The sequence below is a fragment of the Halyomorpha halys genome, unplaced genomic scaffold, assembly GCF_000696795.3.
Source record: "Halyomorpha halys isolate HHAL.00 unplaced genomic scaffold, Hhal_1.1 Scaffold312.1, whole genome shotgun sequence".
Classification (NCBI taxonomy): Eukaryota; Metazoa; Arthropoda; class Insecta; order Hemiptera; family Pentatomidae; genus Halyomorpha; species Halyomorpha halys.
In genome coordinates, this window is record NW_027105402.1 from 1175961 (window position 1) to 1196845 (window position 20885).

A 20885-nucleotide genomic window follows, 5' to 3' on the forward strand; every position below is an offset into this window, starting at 1 on the left:
AAATATATTAAAAATGTTTATGTTAAATATATTAAAAAATGTTTATGTTGTAAGCAGAAAAATTAGTAATAAATGTTAATTAAATTATATTGAAAATGTAAATTAATATTTTAAGAAAAAATTATGTTATATGATAAGGTGATAACAGAGTCCTAACCTCTTGAAGCTAGGTTCTGTATGGAGTTTGCAAATGAAAATAATAGTAAGAAAAGTGGTTAGTAAAGTTTTAAATTTGGGAAGGAATTGTATAGAAGAATTTTTAAGTAGGAATCTATTTTTTAAAAAAACAAAAAATTTTATAATGTTATTGTGATATTATTTTAATGATTAATTATTTAAAGATGGGACAAAGGCAATTAGCCGGCATTTAAAGAATTTTAAAAGAAAAAATGATAATTATAATAACCTTTACAAAGTAAAGGTAAGACCAAAAAAAATCAGTATGTAAGTGAAGGAAATAATGAAATTGTTATAAAAGTAATTAAAAGGAGCTGTTTGTAGGAATCCTTGAAAATGACCTAAGTGGTCGAAACGTTGGAAGTTTAAAAAGAATAAAGTTGAGAAAAAGGATCAAAATTGTTTTTAAATAATTGAAATAGTTATTTGAAAATAAGGTGGAGCAAAAAAGTACATTAGTAAAAAAATAGAGTTGGAAATACGTTAATTGGTATTTGTTTAACCAATGAATAAAATAGTTCAGTATAACAGCACCTTGCATCTGCTCACAAATTAATCTTTAAATGAAAAGGTGAGAATTTATAATGTTATTAGGGGTGTAATTTCATAAACTTTCGTTGTTTTTGATTTCTTAAAATCATTTACACCAACTTTTCATAGTTTTAATCTTTTTTTTTTTACATTACGAGATATAGGAATATGTACGTTGTAGGAGTTTATGAAAATGAAAATATTTATATTGTGAAATTTATTTTCTAAATACAGTACTACATCAAAAAAATATGCACTCGGAATATTTACTTAAGGCTTGAAATCCTCAAAATTGTATAGTTCCCCCCAAAATGGAAAAAATAACTTGTCAATTCAAGCATTTCTTGTAAAACATTTCATCGTGAGGTGAACTCGTTACCTTTTTGTACTTAACACAGCTGTACCATGTTTCCATGTCCTTTGACATGGAAACATGTTTGCAAAATAATAATGTAAAAATGTTAGCATATTTTTTTGTTTGGATAGCTAGTAACTTCTGGGCCTTCTAAGCGACTCATTTGGCTACTATGAATTCTATACTTCACATAATGGACGGCAGATCCTTTGGTTTGATACTGTGTGCATCAATTACACGGGTTACAAGAGATTTTTACTTGTAAAAATAAATAATGAAATTGGGTTAAAATATATATATTTCATGAGATGTGGTGTTTAGCAATTTTCAATGGATTAAAATACTACGTATTTTGCAAGATTTCGAAGTCAACTATCTTCTAATCATTAAGAATATTAAGAAATATCAGAAAGAATAGGGCACTGTGAGTTCAAAGGGTACTGGTATAAACGTTTGTCATTTGGTTTTTTTTTCACACTTCCCAAATAAAATGTTTACGGGATACATTGATAAAAATCTCAAATATTCGAGCTTTAACTGCATGATGTTCATTCATTATCTTATTTATATGTGTATTTATATATAAATTTATAATATTATATTATATGCAATATAAATATAGAATAAACGAATTATGAACAAATATAAATAAGGATGCCATTTAAAAACTATATCAAATTGTAATAAACAAAAAAAAAAGTATTGCTACAAAAATAGCTTTCATGTTGTTGAATAGGGTAACACAGAATATGTTTCTAGTATATAGTATGCACTTAATATTTATGTTACTAATCATATGGAGTGGAAAAACTATCATGTTAATGTTCAGTGCTTTCTTTTTTTTATCTATTAATAAATACTAATAGCAAATTATATCCCCGAAAATTTCTGAAGATAGTAAATTGTTGGATGGTCATCAATAAATTTTATCTTGAGGGACTTTTAATGTGAAATCTTCCAAAAATAAACTATCAACTATATAATATCCCAAGAAAAGTGATTAGAAAATAAACAGTTGGGATTTACTCCGTTATAGCTGTTAAATTGATTATTCTAAAAAAGGTTCAATGGCATATCTTTACAACAGCAAAAACGCTTGCTGTTTATTTTAGAATAATTATTCATGGGTTTTACAAATTCATACTCAATTATTTCGGTATTGAACAACTGGAGCGTGGAGTTACTATTTTCAGGTTAAGCTCCAACAAGTGGTTGCCCATGTAGTCATTTCAATGATTCAACACTTGTTCAATTGAATTATTTCTTATTGTTCAGTTTGAATATGTTATGTCCTTATGCGGGCATTGATGTTACAGATACCTATTATTTATACAGTTGTACTAACATATAATTTAGGCTTAGAATCGTTTATCTTATTCATGAAGTATGTTAATCACTGCTTCAACATTACAGCTGTCGGAGTCCGTTTGAACATGTGAAAAACACTACGTAATTGAAGTTAGTGACTGCTAAATCTTAAATTTAAATTATGGTTAAATTATTATTAATTGATTGCATTAGTATTTGAAACTGTATAATCTAATTTGGTTATTTTAAAAATATTAAATATATTGTTTGTTTTTCAAAATTGAGAATTCCAAGGATTCATTGGGGAGTTGAATTTTATTTACTACTGTTGTTTTCATTTATTTTTTTAAACTAACGTTTGACCAAGGAAAAGTGTAGCCTTGAGCATTTTGCTCACCTTGGGAAATAAACGTGAATATTTTCCAAGTAATACTTATGCTTTGTCTACCTTCCGTTAACCCTTTCAAGTTGTTACTGCTGCCTGTTAATGTTACTCCATCTTTTGCCTTGCCACCCTTTCCTATAGCCATCTTGACTCCTTATTCTGGTCCCTTGGTCCGCGATTTATTGCTGGAGGAGATTGCAACGCCAAAGATCAACGGTGGGGATGCAGAACGTCCAATACTCGTAGGTAAATTGGAAAAATTTTCGGACTGATCTAGAAAACGTACTTGGCTTAAAAATTCCACTTAAAACAAAAGAACAGATCGACTCTGCTATCGAAATAAATTCTAGATCGATAGAAACTACTATCACTAACAATACTTCACCAATGAACAAAAAATGTTTTAGAGAAAACAACTTACCTCATCACATACAAGCATTATTAACAGAAAAACGCCGGAAAAGAGCGAGGTGGCACAAAACTCATTAACAAAATTCCCAGAACTTAACAGAAAACTTAAATACCACTGACAAATCATTATAGAGAACTACCAAAAAGCTACTAAAATAAAAATCCTTCAACCATCTACTTCTCACTGAAAATAAGACTTGGACACGATCAGATGAAGAAAAAACACAAATGTTCGGCGAAGATCTCTTCAAACTTTTAACCCCCATCCTGATATCCTTAATCCAACCCATCTTGAACATGTTGAAGCAGAGATTAAAATTCCATCCAAATGACCCTTCCTCCTAATGCCTTTCATCCCTCAGAAATAATGAACATCATCCACCAATTACCTTTTAAAAAAGCTCCTGGCCACGATCTTATCACAGCACACATTCTGAAACAGCTCCCTCCTAAAGCCATTCTTTCCTTACCTATATCTATAATCCTACACTCCAATCCACCTATTTCCCTGACCCTTGGAAAATATCCATCTTCCTACCGTCCTATTTCAATCCTGCCCATTATGGGCAAAATCCGAGAAATACTTTTATTAAAACACCTCTATCCAATCCTTGACTCATATCATGTTATTCCTGACCACCAGTTTGGATTTAGAACATCTCATTCTACCATATAACAGAGTCATCGATGATGGTTGATATCATGAGAGTGGTTGATGTCATATCTTCCACATTCGAGCGCGGTATGTCCTGCATGGGAGTCTTCCTCGATGTTGAACATGCTTTTGATCGAGTCTCGCATCCAGGTCTGCTCTATAAACTTCATCAATTGCTACCCCCTACCTTTTTCCTTATAATCCGCTCCTACCTCACTCATAGAACCTTTAAAGTAAATCATAACCTAGTAGGCTATGATAGTAGGCATCTCTCTTTTCTCAGTCCGCCGGTGTTCCTCAAGGTAGTATCTTAGGTCCCATTCTTTATACGGTTAATACAGCTGACATCCCAACCCACCCTAACACAGTCATAACAACATACGCTGATGACACATGTATACTGTCTATAAACTACGACCCAACTAATGCATCACAAACACTACAGACACCATTAACATCTATTGAAGAATGGTGTCAAAATTGGAGAATCAAAATAAATCCTGACAAATCCCATCAGATCACCTTTACTCTCCGTCGTAAACTTCAACCTTTCTGTCCTACAGTATCTTTTCTAAATACTCCACTAACGCCTGTTGAACAGACTCGATACTTAAAACTCCATCTTGACCAGAGACTTACTTCAAATCCACATACAAGACTGAAACGACAAGAAACTGATAAACGCTCTAAACTTCCCATTAACTACAAAAAATTAGTATACACTACGATAATCAGACCAATTTGGACATATAGCATTGAGCTTTGGGGCTCCACCAAACCATCAAATTCCTTCCGCATCCAATCCTTACAATCCAAAATCCTTTCGTCAAATCTTTGATGCTCCTTATTACGTTACAAATAAACTCATTCACAAAGCCCTTAACATCCCATTCGTTGCAGATATGGCCCAAAACAGACATGCGTCTTTTCATTCCAAACTACTTAACCATCCTAACCCATTAATTCTTAATCTTTCATCCTTTACAATCCCTGATAATCCTCCGACGCGTCTGAAAAGAAGATGGCCACGGGATTAGAATATATAGGATTAGAATACCTTCTAATTTAAATTAATGTTTGAAGTACCACCAATGGGTGGTTCATTCCCAAGATTTTCAAGTGTATATGAAACATACAACATATTTACTTATTGTATTATTTTGTACTGTTGTAAATTACTTTAAATAAATAAAAAAAATAAAATAAAAAAAAGATTTTAAATCATGAACCGAGGCAAGAAGATCTTAGATATTTTATGAAATCTGGAATCTCTAGCCCCTGATCGTAGAGCTACACTTTTGTAGATCATTAATTTGAGGAATTTTCGAAGAAGCATTCGACATCTTATATCACAACATTATAAGAACCGGATTGGAACGCAGAGGAGTGGATAAAGGGTATATAAAAATAATAGAAAACATGTTCATAGATAATAAAGGATACGTAGAGATGGAAAGAAGAGGAAAAATATTCACTATAAGAAAATAAGTCAGGCAGGGAGATTCCCTATCACTAAATATTTTTATAGCAGTGCTAGAGCGAATCTTCAAATCCTAGGACTGGGAAGACATGGGGATCTCACTAAATGGCATGAAGCTGAACACATTAAAATTTGCAGACAACGTGTTTTTGATAGGAAGCTCAGAGGAAGAACTAGTGATAATGATCAGTCAGTGAAAAGGAAAAAGTTCATGTCTGTCAACAAAGAATGGAACGTACAATGCTTGGTGTCTCTCTAAAGGATAAAACTGGCTCGGTTCGATTAAGAAAAGAAACCGTGGTTACCGAGGCCATAAGCTACGGTAGAAAAATGAAATGGTTCTGAGCAGGCCATCTCATGAGGAAATCCCAAGACAGCTTGGCGAGGCGAGCTGCAGAGTGGAGTATATCTCGGATCCTGCTACCTTATAGACTTTTGGTATGACGTGGATGACGCTTGTTCTTCTGGAAGGAGAAAATGATACAGTCAGTCTTCTTGGGACTAACTGTAATATCCAGCCCTTCCAGTTTCTTGAATAGTTATGTACAAGGCTTTGGCACCTTCCGTTGAACTATCTCTGCATTCATTGAACTATTGTAGATGTCTATATGGTCGGCATAAGCCGGTACTGTAGCCTCGTCATACTTGGCTCCAACAGTTTCAGCCGTATATACTGAGAAAAGTATGGAAGATAGCATAGACCCTTGGGGTACTACACTGGTGAGTTTGCTCTAAATTGTACAAAATAACAATCTATAACTTTATTAATTTTACACAACTGTACCTAGTTTTTATGTTGTTTCTTAGCAGCTCGTTTGCTCCCTACGAATTAGATGCTATCACGTAATTTATTGGTAGCTGTAGATTTACGACAGATGCTCTACGCAACATATGCTGGGTGTCCAGTTGCTTGATAAAATTAAAACTAGAAAAGTTAGTAATGAACGAAATTAGGTTAAGAAAACAAAATATGTAAAATGCGTGAGGTTTACCAAAACCTTGTGAGCTCATATACTACATAGTGTGTAAGTTTTCAAAGTCAACTAACGTGTGAATCTGAAGAATGATTCATATTACAAAACTCTCAATAGGAATGGAGTGGTATGAGTTCAATGGCAATAGGTGTGGTAATGTAATTACTCCCTGGGGTTCGTCAGACACCATCTTCCCAGTTAAAAATTAAGGTAATCTAGTAATAATGTGGACATTTCAACTACTTGTTCTAGTCGATATATTTTAAGGTAGATGGGGCATCTTTTTTCCCCCACTTTCTGTGATTCGTAAGTTAGTGGAAAGTAACCTTCAGTTTCCCATTTGTTTATAACATGCTTGAATTCAAATTGTAAGTCCATAGTTATAGCTTTGACCTCTTAAATTCCTGAACTGTTGTCAGCGGGTTATTTGCTTGCAATACCATAGTTTAGTGGGAGTAGCAAGTCTAACTTTCATACCCTAAGGTAATTTTCTATTTTTTGTACTAATGAATTTTTTGATGATGCATAAACTTATTTAGCCCGTTGCAAAGAAAACATATATTTCATCCATCAAATTTCATTGCAGTAAAACTTGATATTTGTCTACACATGTAAGTGGCTTTATTAATTTAGTAATATTTAATAAAAATTATATATACGGACTAAAATATGGACACTTGACAATATTGTCACTCAATTTTTTAGTTATAAATGAGGTATCTTTTCTTTGGAACTTGGACGTTTCTCTATCTCAGGTTCGGTAAGAGCGCCACGAAAAAGTGTCAGATCATCTTTTATGATTTGAAAAAAGAACGGATGGTCGCATTTCATTTCTTGAGCGACCGTTCTCGAACGAGGCATCACAACAATACCGGTCGTAGCGGCGGCCTCAGCCCCTGCTTCATTAACCTCAATGAAGGCTTTTTGCACAACCTTGCTGATACTAAGGAGCCCATCTGTTATCCCCGATAAATTGGCCTTATCACTGAAGACAATGGGAGTGTGCTGCATAAGCCAGTCGCTGACATCTATTGTTTTTTCAATTTTAAACCTAGGCAACATCAGGTTAACAGTTTGATACTGATGACTGGAGATTACTTCTGCCAGATTTACAGATTTTAGTTTATTTTCCATTGCAGGTAAGCCGTCCATTTTATTTGGTAGGATAATGATCATACTAAACGCCTCATCCAAGAATGAAAGTTTCACAATCTTGGCATCTAACTTTTGATTTTCCATGAAAACTAATGGTTTATTCGTGGACATCATATTTACAGTCACTGTTTTTTTAGGAGTAACATAAAAATTCATTTCTACTGTATTTTTCTTCTCGAATTTCGATTTCCATTGAGCATAGAAGTATATCGCGTTAATCATTATTAATTTTGCGTCAGCATCTATTGAACCTTGCGGAAGGAGATCAATAATCTTATGATTTGTTTTCTCTTCTGCCCATTTATTTATATCACGTCTGGAACCTTGTGGGTTATTATTGAAGTCTTGTGGATTAATTTCAGATTGGAAATACTCACTTGTCAAAGATTTAAAATTCTTCTTTATTTCCAGGGTATTTTCAACATACATTCTTGTAGCGGTTTCCAAATAAGGATGAACCAAACTATTTATCATTGCTTTATAGCCTTCAAGTATTTCTTTATCATTTTTCGAATGATGTAAGACTTTGGCAATTTCATTTGCAGTTTTACCATCGGCACCTTCCAGCGTCATAGCTATTAATATCTGAAGACCAATAGGAGAAAAAATTAAATTTTCACCGTCCTTGCGTAAAGCCTGGTATAATTCTAATGAAAATAGATTAGTTGAAGTCTTTAGTCGGTCTTCAGACGAACCCATTGTGCCGCTTTTTTTAAGATAAGCAACTATTGAGCATCATAAAGTTTGTTTCAATAATAATATGATCATATGATAAGCACGAAGCAAACTAACCTTTAACTCTTAAAAATTTTATCTTTATTACATGGTCATATAATAGTACCGAAGGCTAAATCACATAGAAGTAAAAAACATGCTGTATATAATAATTATGAAAGTTATCCTCTTTTAGGTATATTTAACATTTTCTTATTTGCTTCGCTTTAATAATTTCAGTTTGAGACGTAAACTTTGACTGAAATATATAATAATATTTTGAAATAGAAAAGAGAGTGGGCCAGGTTAGCACAATGGGGTGGATAGTCATCGATTTCAACCTACCGTAGGAGATGTGTGCAGCAGAATAAAGAAAATAGAAACAGTTTGTACTTCAGAATAATAACTTGGATTCATGTTCCAGTTGAAAACGCACGATGAACATTGAACACTCCAAGTGACTAAATATTGGTAAGGTCTATTGTTGGAACATTTATCTTAACGACAATCAGAACCAATGAGCCAGATTAACTAAGAACAAATATATCTCTTTGCAAAATTAAGTTCAAGTTGCTGCTGCCAAATGCATTTTAATCGTAACAATGAATAAGTATTAGTTATCTAGCATTAAAACTGAGCCAATACTGTTGTTCTTGATAATGGGGAAAGGTTTTTTTTATCACTGGTAGTTGGTAGACAATATGGGTAGGGAGACTCATAGCTAACCAATAACCGCTCCAATTAGAGTTAGGCAGGAATCATTACAACATTAATTCAATTACATGTTTTATAAGCCCTTCAACACTAATATTAACGTTAAATGGTCCAAAAATAAAAGAAATAGTGATTTTGAAGAATAATGGTACTGAAGAAATTGTAAGACACAATTATAATTAATTTTTGTAACTGTGTAAAATTAATTACAATCAATCCATGAAATTACCACAATTGTACTACTAATTGTGATTCTCAATTACGATTTCTTATTGATTCTCATTAATTGCAATTAAAATTACGTATAATTTAACTGTTATGTGAATTTAGTTTATTTAAATATATTTCTTATGTGTAGAAATCCTAAAAGTTAAAATGAATCGATACGCAAGCACGATCATAAAATGGCTTTTATATTTATTTTCACCACTTTCTAAGAAACATAAGAAAAACCGAAACATGTTAAATATATGCTGCACTAGCATACAATTTTAACATTAACGTTTTAATAACATTTTCATGGTTTAAAGCCATTGTAAAACAGATATTTTTTTCTATTTAGTGTTATGTATTTGTAATAATAATTACAATTACTTTTAATTGTTGGGTAAAAATAGAAATTACATAAGAATGCAATTTTGATAATTGCAATCACTTTGCAGTAATTGCTCAGCTTAGGATTGTAATTGTGGTCCTAGAATTACAGTAGTTCACCAAGTAATTACAATTACAATTACTTGCAATTGTAATTACTTTTTTTCCCAATTCTGATTTCAACGCTCAACCATGTCTACCTTAAGCAAGAAACAGAACATGTAAATTACGGCGGGAGGAAGAAGGCAACTAATTGCTTCCTCCACTCACTGGTATGAGTCTGAAAGAAAAGTAAATACATTTAGAAACTCTATATTATAATTAATAAAAACAACAAAAAATTATCGACTTAATTGATTGTTGCTTCAAAGTAAATTCCAACAGTTGTGTTTAAATGAGAAGCAGCCAGTTAAACTTATGAAGTTGATAGAACAAATACTCACTGTGAACGAACATCAATCGGATGTCACACTTAAAACCCGTCTTTCGTGACGCATGATTTTATTGTTATGTCCAATTCACAATTATCGTTTAATGTGGCAGTTACACTAGATTAACAATACCTATGAAAATATACGATGACTTGCTTCACGGTGGTACTTAATGCATTTCTTTTAGTTTTATGAAAAAATATAATGAAAGGTTCTCTCTTTTATGAAAAATACTTTTTCAATGTTTTTTGAATGGGCAGATTTAGATGTTTGTTGGTAAAAAAAATAAATAAATAAAAAAAAATAAAGCTAGAAGAATTGTTCTGTGAAGTAAGCCATCTATATTCCTTCCTCTACCAAGTTATCTAATCCCGCCGTACATCGTACATCTCTTATATTCTTCAATTTAAATCCTCAGTGTAGTCCCGCAATACCCGCTCACGGCCCTCAGACTTATATGTAACTGCCTATCGAACCACAGCCTTTGGTAGATTTTTCGTCATCCATCCCTCATCCCTATGGAATTCTATTCCCTCCTTCATTCGTAGTTCTAATACCCTTCCAACCTTCAAATCCCGTATCCTCGATCACCTTCTGTCCACCCAATTCCGAAAGAATAACAACTGTATGTTTCAAACTAAGTTTATATATTTTCTGTACTTAATGTTTCAGAATTTAGTTTATTCTTCTAAATATGTATATTAGCAGAAATTGTACCTTTCGATTTATTATTTTTAGTTTAATTACATTTGATTTTTATCATTTTTGTTTTCTATTATTTATTATCAGAAGTGTTAGTCATCTTATGTTTTATTATGTGATATATGCTTTTACTTTCTTTGTTTTTTTCTTATTTTATATATTCTGTTAATTATTGTTGTTCATTTTAATCTTTTCAAATTCATTATTTTATAACGTTTTATAATTTCATTCTTATTTTGTATTTCACTCTAAGGCTCTAAAGCCTAATTCTGACGCCTGTATGTCATTCTAAAGGGATCAATCCCAGAATATATAAAGATTAGTATTATTATATGTGCTCAGAAATAGTTCGTACAGACTCATTAGAACTAACCCGATGTTTTGTTGTGAGGTTATACTGCTTGGAATATTTCGTAACGAGTTCTTACTAAATCGTATGACTAAATCATTTTATTTTTTCAATAGTTTTGCCTGAAATTTGGCCTTATTGTTTCCTAAATTTTGAAAAATTATCTAGAAGTAAGGTGCATATAATTCTTAACAATGAATTATTCTGATAAGGACAATATTTTATGCAAGACATACTACATATATTTACTTATAACAAAATAGATATTATTTTGCAATGTAAATGGTCATTTTTTTCAAGTACTTATTGACTGCTCAATGCAGTTATTTTTATATCTATGTTGAGAGAAGTTTGCATTTCTTTTGTAATTGTTTATACCTTTAGCTTACCTATTTGTTTCTTTATGTTTTTTATTTATTGAAATTTTCTAAATAATATGCCACAATCTCGACTATAGCCACTATAACTCTATTTCTATGGGAATAGCCCCATAATAACACTAATAAATTCATTTAAAAAAATCTTAACAAGGACGATTTATTGGTCGAATTATACATTATTATTATTATTCAATAAAATATAAATAAGCAAACCCTATACACCTGAACCCCTTCTGGAAACGTCAAAGAGGAAAAAGACAGGTCTGATTTTGTATTCCAGGAGGCAGGGGCATACGCATGACATATCCAAGTTGTGAAACCGCAGACGTTCCTCGCTGGAGAAAATTTTGCCGACAGACTCGTAAAGCGACGGGAGGCTATTGGGCCGGCAGGGCTGTAAAAACATTTCATTTGGCCCAACCTAAGCTGGTACAAGGCCCAATAAAGTCCAGCGCCTGTACGCTGGCTTCTTCCATATTGCTCGTTAGCTTTATTATTTTCACATTAGCTCTCTTATTGGTTCCGGAAGTTTGATTTAAGCTACTTTGTTTCTTAAAATCTCATACTTAACGTTATTTCATAATAAAATTATTTTAAGGCTGAGGTAACAATAAATCCCAAGAAAATTTTGCCGCAAACTCCTGGGCCCATATTCTAGTGCTAATGTGGCAAATAATTTATTCAATCTGTTATATGAGCTGTATTTGGGGCACATCCAGCCTTTTTAAAGTGAGAACCTTCAGCTGGGCTGTATGATACCATACTGGTAGACCGAGAATGGACTGTTGGTCAAGGTACCTGATGTTTTCTTATCCGGTATTGTAACAAAAATCATGTACTATAGATTTTTTAACTATCTTAAAGTTTTTTTTAAAAATTTATTGTTATTTACAACTGTATAACATATATACAACAAGTAAATTTGCTATTGGTGAGATAGTGACATGATACAAACATGTGGAGAATCTACCCATTTATAGAACTCTAGAATAACATTTCTAGAGGAGAAGATCCTGAGCCCATCTTCTTTTCAGACGCCTAGGAGGATTATTAGGTAATGAAGGAGAAGCCAGGTTAGAAACAAGTGGATTTGGATGGTTGGAAAGTTTTCCATGGAAGGAATGGTATCTGGTTTTGGCCAAATAGGCAGGATATGGGACATTGAGGTCATAATGGATGACTTGAGTTGTGACAAAGTAAGGAGGGTTAAGGGTTTTACGAAGATTTTGGACTGTAGGGATTAGATTCGGGAGGAATTTGATGGTTTAGTGGAGCCCCAAAGCTCAACTCCGTATGTCCAGATAAGCCTTATAATAGTCATGCAGATCAGTCTTTTGTAATGGATTGGCAATTTAGACCATTTGTCTAGTAAATGTTGTTATAGTCGAAATCGACGAGCAGTTTCCTGTCTTTTCAGTCTTGTATGAGGATTCCATGTCAGTCGTTTGTCGAGATGTAGTCTTAAGTAACGGATCTGTTCGACATGAATAAGTGGGGTATTATTAAAGGATACTGTACGGCAAGAGGTCATGAATTTATGTTGAAGGGTAAATGTAATTAGGTGGGATTTTTTAGAATTAATTTTAATCCTCCAATTTCGGCACTATTCTTCAAGGGTGGTGATGTGGGATTGGAGGGTTTGGGATACAATGTAAGGATCATTGTTCACTGAGAATAGACATCTATCATCGGCATACGTGGTGAGGATAGTGTTAGGATGGGTAGGGATGTCAGCTGTGAAAACTGTATAAAGGATAGCACCAAGGATGCTCCCCTGAGGTACATCAGCAGACTGACGGAATAGGGATGAATAAGCCCCGTTGTAATTTACTTGAAATAATCTGTCGGAGAGATATAAACGCACAATGAGGAAGTATGTTGAGGGTAGGAATTTACTGATCTTGTATAGCAGTCCTGGGTGCCAGACTCGATCAAAAGCCTGTTCTACATCAAGAAAGACTCCCGAGCAGTACATTCCGAGCTCCAATGACCAATCAACCACACGATGGCATTGCTGGATAGTGGAGTGGGATGTTCGGAATCTAAACTGGTGATCTGGGATTATGTAGTTGGAATCAAGGATGGGATACAGGCGTTTCAATATGAGTTTCTCAAGGATTTTGTCTTAAAAATTAAAAAAATCAAATTCAAATTGATTTGAACTGTAAGCTATTGTCACATCATACTCTTTTATTGATTCTCTGTTAATAAGAAAAGGAAATGGAATAATATCTCTAACCTTAACTTTTGTGAGTAGAAGAGACTATTACGGTTATCATGAAATATAATATGAGAAAGCTTTTGCTTTTAATAAGCTTATTGATCATAAAATTTCTCCATGCCATCTTCTAGCATTCCTTTATAAGATGTACATTTCTACTTTCCTTCTAGAAATAAAAATTAAATCCTTCTTATCAACCTTATGGACCGTTTTAATAATACGTTAATTACAAAATACTTATTAATTTAATTTTAATAACTGGACGTCTCGAAGACGGTGCTCGTCATTGGATTAGATGCTTAAAGCTATTTTTTGATCTTAAAGCTATTTTTTAACTATCCACTAATTAGTCACCGTGTCCTGCCAACATTGAGGGGCTTTTAGGCTATAGAAAAGAGTGTTATGAAAACATTTCTTAGACCAGAAACCAGATCTCATTTTTAACAATCTCTTGAGAGTAAGAAAATCTAATATAATTATTGCAGTTTAATTGAATTTTCCACCGAAATTTGAATGATTTTTTTTCAATTCTTTGTTTAGATAAATATATTTTTTACGATTTCTGATAAGGAACTATGGGGTCAATAAAATAACAGCCTTCTTCTTTTCCATCAGTAAGATTAGTCTTTACCAGAACTGAAAGATCTGGCCTCCCCTTCAGGTATTGTATTGCCCCGTTCCTCAGACGATGGGCCCCTACCATTGTCCTGCGGTTCGGACACTCCCTAGCCACTCCTTTATTATTAAACCACAATTCGGGGCACTATATTTGTGCTGGGGGAGGACCCTTCCACACTGAGTGGTTCCATCAAAGTGTCCTCTCCCTGTTTGAATTTTTAATTTCATGTATTCTGCGTTTCAGAGTTGGGAGCCCTAGCAAGGCAATATATGAAAAAACATCCTAAATAAAAAAAAAACCCAAACGTTATTGATAAAAAGCATACTGTTCTTCTTAGTCAATTCATGTTTTATTATGATTAATAATAATTAATCACGAAATTTCAGACCAAAATATCTTTTGTTTCTGAATGCTTGTAAAAATATCTAATGGTGCACATTTTTACATACGCTAATATGCGAAATATGCTAGAGAACTATTTTCTAAATGGAAGAATATATAGATTTTCAAAACTCTTTTATTACTTTGTTTGCTTGATTGATTCAATTTCACTTAAAGCACGAAATAACTTTTTAAATAAAACTAAAAATCCTACCACTGTTGTAAAACGACAAACAAAAATAATAAACACCTTGAGATGAAAACTTTCTCCACCAATTTTACGACTTAAACACACTAGCATAGGGTGCGTTAATACCTCTGATACTTGTGTATCCAGGTTAAATTATTATTAAAGGCGAAATTATTTTCTTCAATCTCAAATAAGTGTGATGAATCTGATAAAACTTCAAAGCATCGTACAGTCCTCAGTACTGAAATTTTTTTTTTTTAATAATAATTAGGAATTAATTCAGTCGCTAAGAGATCCATTGTATGCTACAAAAATTGAAAACTCAAAATTGTCAACAGTTACTCTGAATTTAATAAATAGTTTTGTAGTTAATGTTACTTCGTTTTTGTCTAAAGTTACTTGTTACTTTTTCTTTATTTTTAATTTTTTTTTCTTATATGTTCGGGTTGAGAAATTTCTATCCTAAAAAATCTTAATTCTTCAATTACTATTCTATTCTTTAATTAATTATTATGTAACATGAAGAAGTCAAAAGGCAGGGGGCACGAAGAAAAATCGAATAATACAAACAATTTTTATTGTTCAATGTCCGTCAACGTATTGGCTCTCTTCAGGGCATTGGAAATTAGAAGACGACATTAATTAAACACACTGATATTAAGATACGAAAATAATTATCTCATGGGGAAAGTATAAATAAACCAAAATAGATTACATAAATTAAAAAAAACTAAATTAAGGTGATATTATTTATAATACTACATGGAAGGCCTTTTGCGTGATTCCCCGATAATTCCAGGTTTTGAAATTATCTAGGAGACAAAAAAAACCTTTAAAAATCTGACTTTTTGGCGGAATATTTTTATTTTGGATAAATATGATATTGATAAATCCGTTATATCAGTATTCCTCAATGAACAAGAATACTTGCTTATTAAGGTCTTATTATCTTGTCTTTAGAATTTTAAAGTTCTCAGAAATCTGACATTTTGTGTTCCAATTAGTGGGTTTTAGCATGCCTCTTAAGTCTAATTCAATCTGACTGAAATGCCTGAAAAAAATCTTATTAAATTATGTTTCCTTTTTTACAACGTGGTTTTTAAGTATCAAAAAAAAAAATTGGGACTTAAAAAATACCATGATAATATGAAGAAAATAAAAAAAAAAATATTTTTTTGGCAAATGAATACGTTTTTGTTTAAATTAATTAGTTTTCCTTACAACATACGTTGTTAGAGTGTTCGAATTCAAACTTGGTCTCAATTTATGATTCATAGAGTTTCAAGAAAGGATAGAGCGCTCCAAAATACTGTTACTCAAAGAATATCGACAAAACAGGAGATTTCGTTTGATTTTTTTAACCTGATGATTTTTATAAAAGAATTTGAAACATATCATTTTAACATCAGATAGAGAGTGCATCTCAGATGGAACTTTGACGCTAACCTTTTTTTTTTTTTTAGATGGGTTTGGTATACCGATCCTCATGTGATGGTAAAAATTTAATCATATATTACTTACTCTTTAAATACGGTATGAATTCTGCGAACAACTGATAATGAACAACTTGTAAGTGCAAGTTGGAAGGTCAGACGAAGTTCAATATTGATAAGGCACTTAGATGGAAGGAGGGGGAGGGTCAATAAATCAGGGAAGGGGGATTGAGTCTTCAGTCAGTCGAAACAGCGACACGGAATACGAAAGAAGGCTTTCAAATCATGGTTTGGACGAGGGCTTGAATTAGGAACAGTTTGTCTTCCTCACCCTCTCTCACATATACATCACCCTGCCAAATATTCCATTTGGATATTGTCCCTACACAAGCGTGAGCCTTAGCTGACTAAGACTTACTTCCAGCGATAAGTAATCATATAATAACATAATTAGATCCAGAAAAGAGATGATTGATTGAATTTCAGTAATTCGAATAAGCAATGAGGTTGAATAAAACTCCCTTACAAACAGGACAAACCGTCTTGAAATTTTTGCCTATGCATGTCTCAATTATTTTGTTTAATTAGTGAAACATAAATTTCAAAAATAGGCTGACTATCACGATTGAGCTTTTTTTAAAAAAATTTAGCTTAAAGGTTTGATTCCTTCATATGCCAAACTAGTTCCGAGTAATGGAACGATTGAATGCTCTAATCGCTCCCAACTATTTTTCGACTAAGAATATCAACAAAACAGGGAATTTCGTTTGGTTTTTTTAACCAGAATAGTTTTGATTAATAGTAATAATAATATTCTTTACTTATCATAATAATATACTTGACTTTTTTTTTTTTTTTTTATCCCCCTCCCTTGCCATTTCTGGCATACGGGGTGCGGGAGCAGTGGGGTTGTGAGCTGGGGTTCGCGCATGCCACTGCTCCCAAGGATCACCTTTTTTTTTATTCTTTTAATAATTATTCAATTCTTTTTTTTTAATGTGATGCAGCCCAGCGCTAGGTTTAGCGCCTTACTGATGGAGTCTTTGTACCTTGTCCACTGCATCCGTCTGGGTGCCTCCTGCAGTTACCAGGCTGGTCCGGTGGTGGCTCGCCGATGTTGGGCGGTTAAGACCTTCCCATCGTGAAATGAGTAGGGCCCACCACCTCCTTCCATCCGTAAATGAACTCCTTGAAGAAGGGATAATTCTCTTCTTCTATCAAACAGGGAAAGTCCGACTCGACGAGAGCGTAAATCCCGGTCTTTCTCGACAGCCTGGCTCGGTGTCCTTCCATGGCATTCTATTATTACGTGTTCTGCTGTTTTAGGAACTCCGCATAATATACTTGACTTATTGTAGGTCAAGTCCCTTTAGAATAATATAACAGGCATTAAAAATGGACGTGTTTGAAAAAAATTAAAAATAAAATAATGAAATATCAAAAAATCTCTGATGTTTATATATGAACAAAGTTTTAGTGAAATATTATTGACATCCACTAATCTTTTGTATTAATTGTAAAAAAAAAATAAAGAAATAAAAATGAAATGAAACCATTTTTCATATCATAAATCATAAGGTAGCTTAGTTCAAATAATAAAAAATAAAATGGAATAAAACCAAAATGATTCATAGAAAATTACCAAGAAAGATCTATTTATGTGGATATAAATATTTACAAATTCTTAATGAAAATTAGAAACATAAATTGTAAAAAAAATAAATGAAAAAAAAGGCAAAAATAAAGGCAACACAAAATAAATCCTCTGACAAATCATATAATATCTTCAAATAAAAAAAAAAATAAATAATCTCAATGTTAATAATAATAACAATAAGGGCAACCCGAAGGTTCGATACCGATACTATCAATCATTGGATGCAGTTCCCTCAATTTAGCGTTGTATAGCCTTCTAAATTCTGCCTTTAATTCATCCTTTTTCAGTCCCAATATTTCAAATAATCCTTTATTTTCAAATCCCTTCTTAAGACCAATTCCTTTAGAATTTAATGTTAATTATGTAATAATGTTAAGTATGTATATATTCAAAAATTCTAAATGAATATTATAGACTTTACTAAAAAACATTTTAGTACTTTTTGTAGTAGTTGACTTGATTATCTGTTTTGTATAATGTCGGTATTGAAAATGAATACTCTGGTTTATATATGTGTGATCCTTTATGTCTGAATTAGAAAAATAATGAATGATTGTATATTTCAATAATATTACATCATTATTGTTCTTGCTAGTGACTAATATTCTTAATGACTTTCTCTGGTTAAGAACTAATCAGAAATAAATTCATTCCAAAATAATTTTGTTATTTCCTTGTCCTTGGTATTTCACCAAGAAATCTCCAAAGAATATTTTTCAAAAGGTGACAAAGATTGGCGAAAAAAAGGGAACAGAGGGAATTGGTTAACAGTCATTGTTCCTTTGCAGTTTCTGGGGTGGGAAAGTGGTGAGCGCAGAGCCTTGTGAAACACCCTTTGTAGAGGTCCTCTCAATAAACATCCTTACTTTCAAAGAAACCTCCTCATATCCTCTCGCATAACGCCCTTCAAGTAACACCCGCTTTGTACGACTCTTTGCCGATCCCTTCATTTTTTAAATTACTTCATTTTATAGATGTAACAAAAGGCTAATTCAAGCCTTAAAAATACTAGTTTTTCTCTCCATTGAAGATTAAATGGAACGATTTGTTAATAAATTACTCTTATAGTTCTGCTCTATCAGATGTTAGAGATGAAACATATAAGCTCAACTGGCTTTAACATAGTTCGATCAATTGATTACAGCACACGACTCTGCTTTTGCTCTGAATCCATTAGCTATCTTTTGTTCTTTAAAAGCTGGTATTCATTAATCACGTTTGATGTAGATCCGATTTGTAATCGATAAATTGTTAAATATTCCTTTATCTTTTAAGCATTGGCATTGTCACTATTTTGTTTGATAAATACACGATTTCATATCGAATTAAATTATTATCACATAATTCTACCTCATGCTACAAAGTGGTATTCGATGAGAAGAATAATATGATAATTTAGTTCGAACTACAATTGTGTAGAAAAGTTGAGAGTATTATGTCAATTTTTAACATTTTTTTTTAATCGACAGATGTTATTGATGGGAGAACTCGGACAAAAATGTAGTTTTCCGTTTTAGTTAACATAGTTAGACACTATAACTACCTGGGACTGTTGAGATTTATACTCACATAGGCGAACTCACATTACGTCGAAACGGATGCCACGTAAACCACTCAGTCATCATATTTTTCCTTAATTGGCTATATTAAAACTTCCTTTAACTAAAAATTTCAAAATCTACCTTATTTTGCACGTTTTTGTCTTTATTGAAGTCAAAAATTCATAACTCTCCATAAGGAAACAGGAAGGTGTTATCCTGCAACCTTTTCTAATCAGGGTTTGGAGTTCGAAATTTATAGGAGGTTCACTACTAAATAAAAATCAACTTGCTGGACCGGGTTTAAACTAGCACCGAATCGACTCATTAAGCTATCATAATTTCTTAAGTGTTGGTTTCTGCTATCGTCTCCTGCTTCAATTTATTGAAATTGTTCTTAATTGATTTGGTCGAGATCTCTTTTATCGCCCCTTATTGCTGACAAAGCGATGGGATAATAATATCCACAAGCCATGGATAAACCTACTGCTAAGATTGTCATGGATTTTTTGACGTGACAACGTCTTATAAATCATTTTGCGGGATGCCATGTTAGAAAAAGTGTCCCGTAACGGAAGTAGATTTTTAATTAATTCATTGTAATTGATCATATGGCGAGAGGTTTCAAATGGGTTTGCCACTAAAACAAATGTAAAATAATGTAACTTTAAATGAATTATAATTAAAAATATATTTAAAAGAAATATACTAAAGATATAGAAATGTTAATAATAATTTCGACAGTGGCAAACCTTAAGTATAACTGTATAAATATTTTGTATAACCAAGCAAAAATAAATATCTGAATTCAATATGTGAACTGGTTTATTATTTCAAATATATAACATTGGATTGATTTTAATTTATATTTATGTAATATTAGCATAGAGTATACGTTGTCACGGAAATATGTCGCCTCGGCCTACACGGGTACGGTTTTTTTAATGACATTTTTAAGTTTTTCAGGCTTAATACTTTTTTTTTAACACTGAAACATCTTCGGGATTGTTTTTAATTGTGTTTGTACATGTTAATATATCTTTAAACGTTGAATTTAGTTTATGTTTAGTTACAGAATTTCTTGTAACATTCTAAAAAGATGATGTGTTGAGATTAGAGTGGTAAAGTGCCAAAGTAGACTGCCTGGCATTTAGATAATATGTTAGTTTGACCATCACTATTTTAACTATTAATCACATAATCTTATAACAATATTGTTGCTCTCATCATTAATACTATTGGCATTATACGTCAACTGCACGTCAGGAAAGACATACCACTTCTACCGCTGAAACAGGTAGCACTAAACAGCCACCCCTAAACACCCCTTTTGACATTAAATATAATCTGATTAATTATTATGACACCTGGCTCAATTAAACATTGAAATAGTTTTATTTTTTATTAATATACTTGTTTGAGAGTGGTTTAGTTTATTTAAAAACAATTTTGATCCTTTTTCTCAACTTTATTCTTTTTAAACTTCCAACGTTTCGACCACTTAGGTCATTTTCAAGGATTCCTACAAACA

At 32.5% G+C, this 20885-nt stretch overlaps 1 protein-coding gene and 2 long non-coding RNA genes across 8 annotated transcripts in view; 2 read left to right on the forward strand and 1 right to left on the reverse strand.

Annotated features, from left to right (window-relative positions):
• LOC106681146 (uncharacterized) overlaps positions 1 to 20885 on the forward strand; it is a 693797-nt gene that overhangs the window by 522894 nt on the left and 150018 nt on the right. The gene's annotated exons all lie outside the window — the stretch shown is intronic.
• On the forward strand, positions 6218 to 8708 carry LOC106681145 (uncharacterized). Its single transcript, XR_001343198.1, has 2 exons — positions 6218 to 6486; positions 8386 to 8708. It is a non-coding gene; the product is annotated as an uncharacterized lncRNA (long non-coding RNA).
• LOC106681142 (serpin B4) lies at positions 6517 to 8202 on the reverse strand. Its single transcript, XM_014421313.3, has one exon. The coding sequence runs from the start codon at positions 8128 to 8130 to the stop codon at positions 6982 to 6984; it is 1149 nt and encodes a 382-aa protein (XP_014276799.1). The 5' UTR covers positions 8131 to 8202; the 3' UTR covers positions 6517 to 6981.

Coding starts and splice junctions, on each gene's coding strand:
- LOC106681142 (XM_014421313.3), bottom strand. CDS start 8,130: ATGGGTTCGTCTGAAGACCGACTAAAGACTTCAACTAATCTATTTTCA.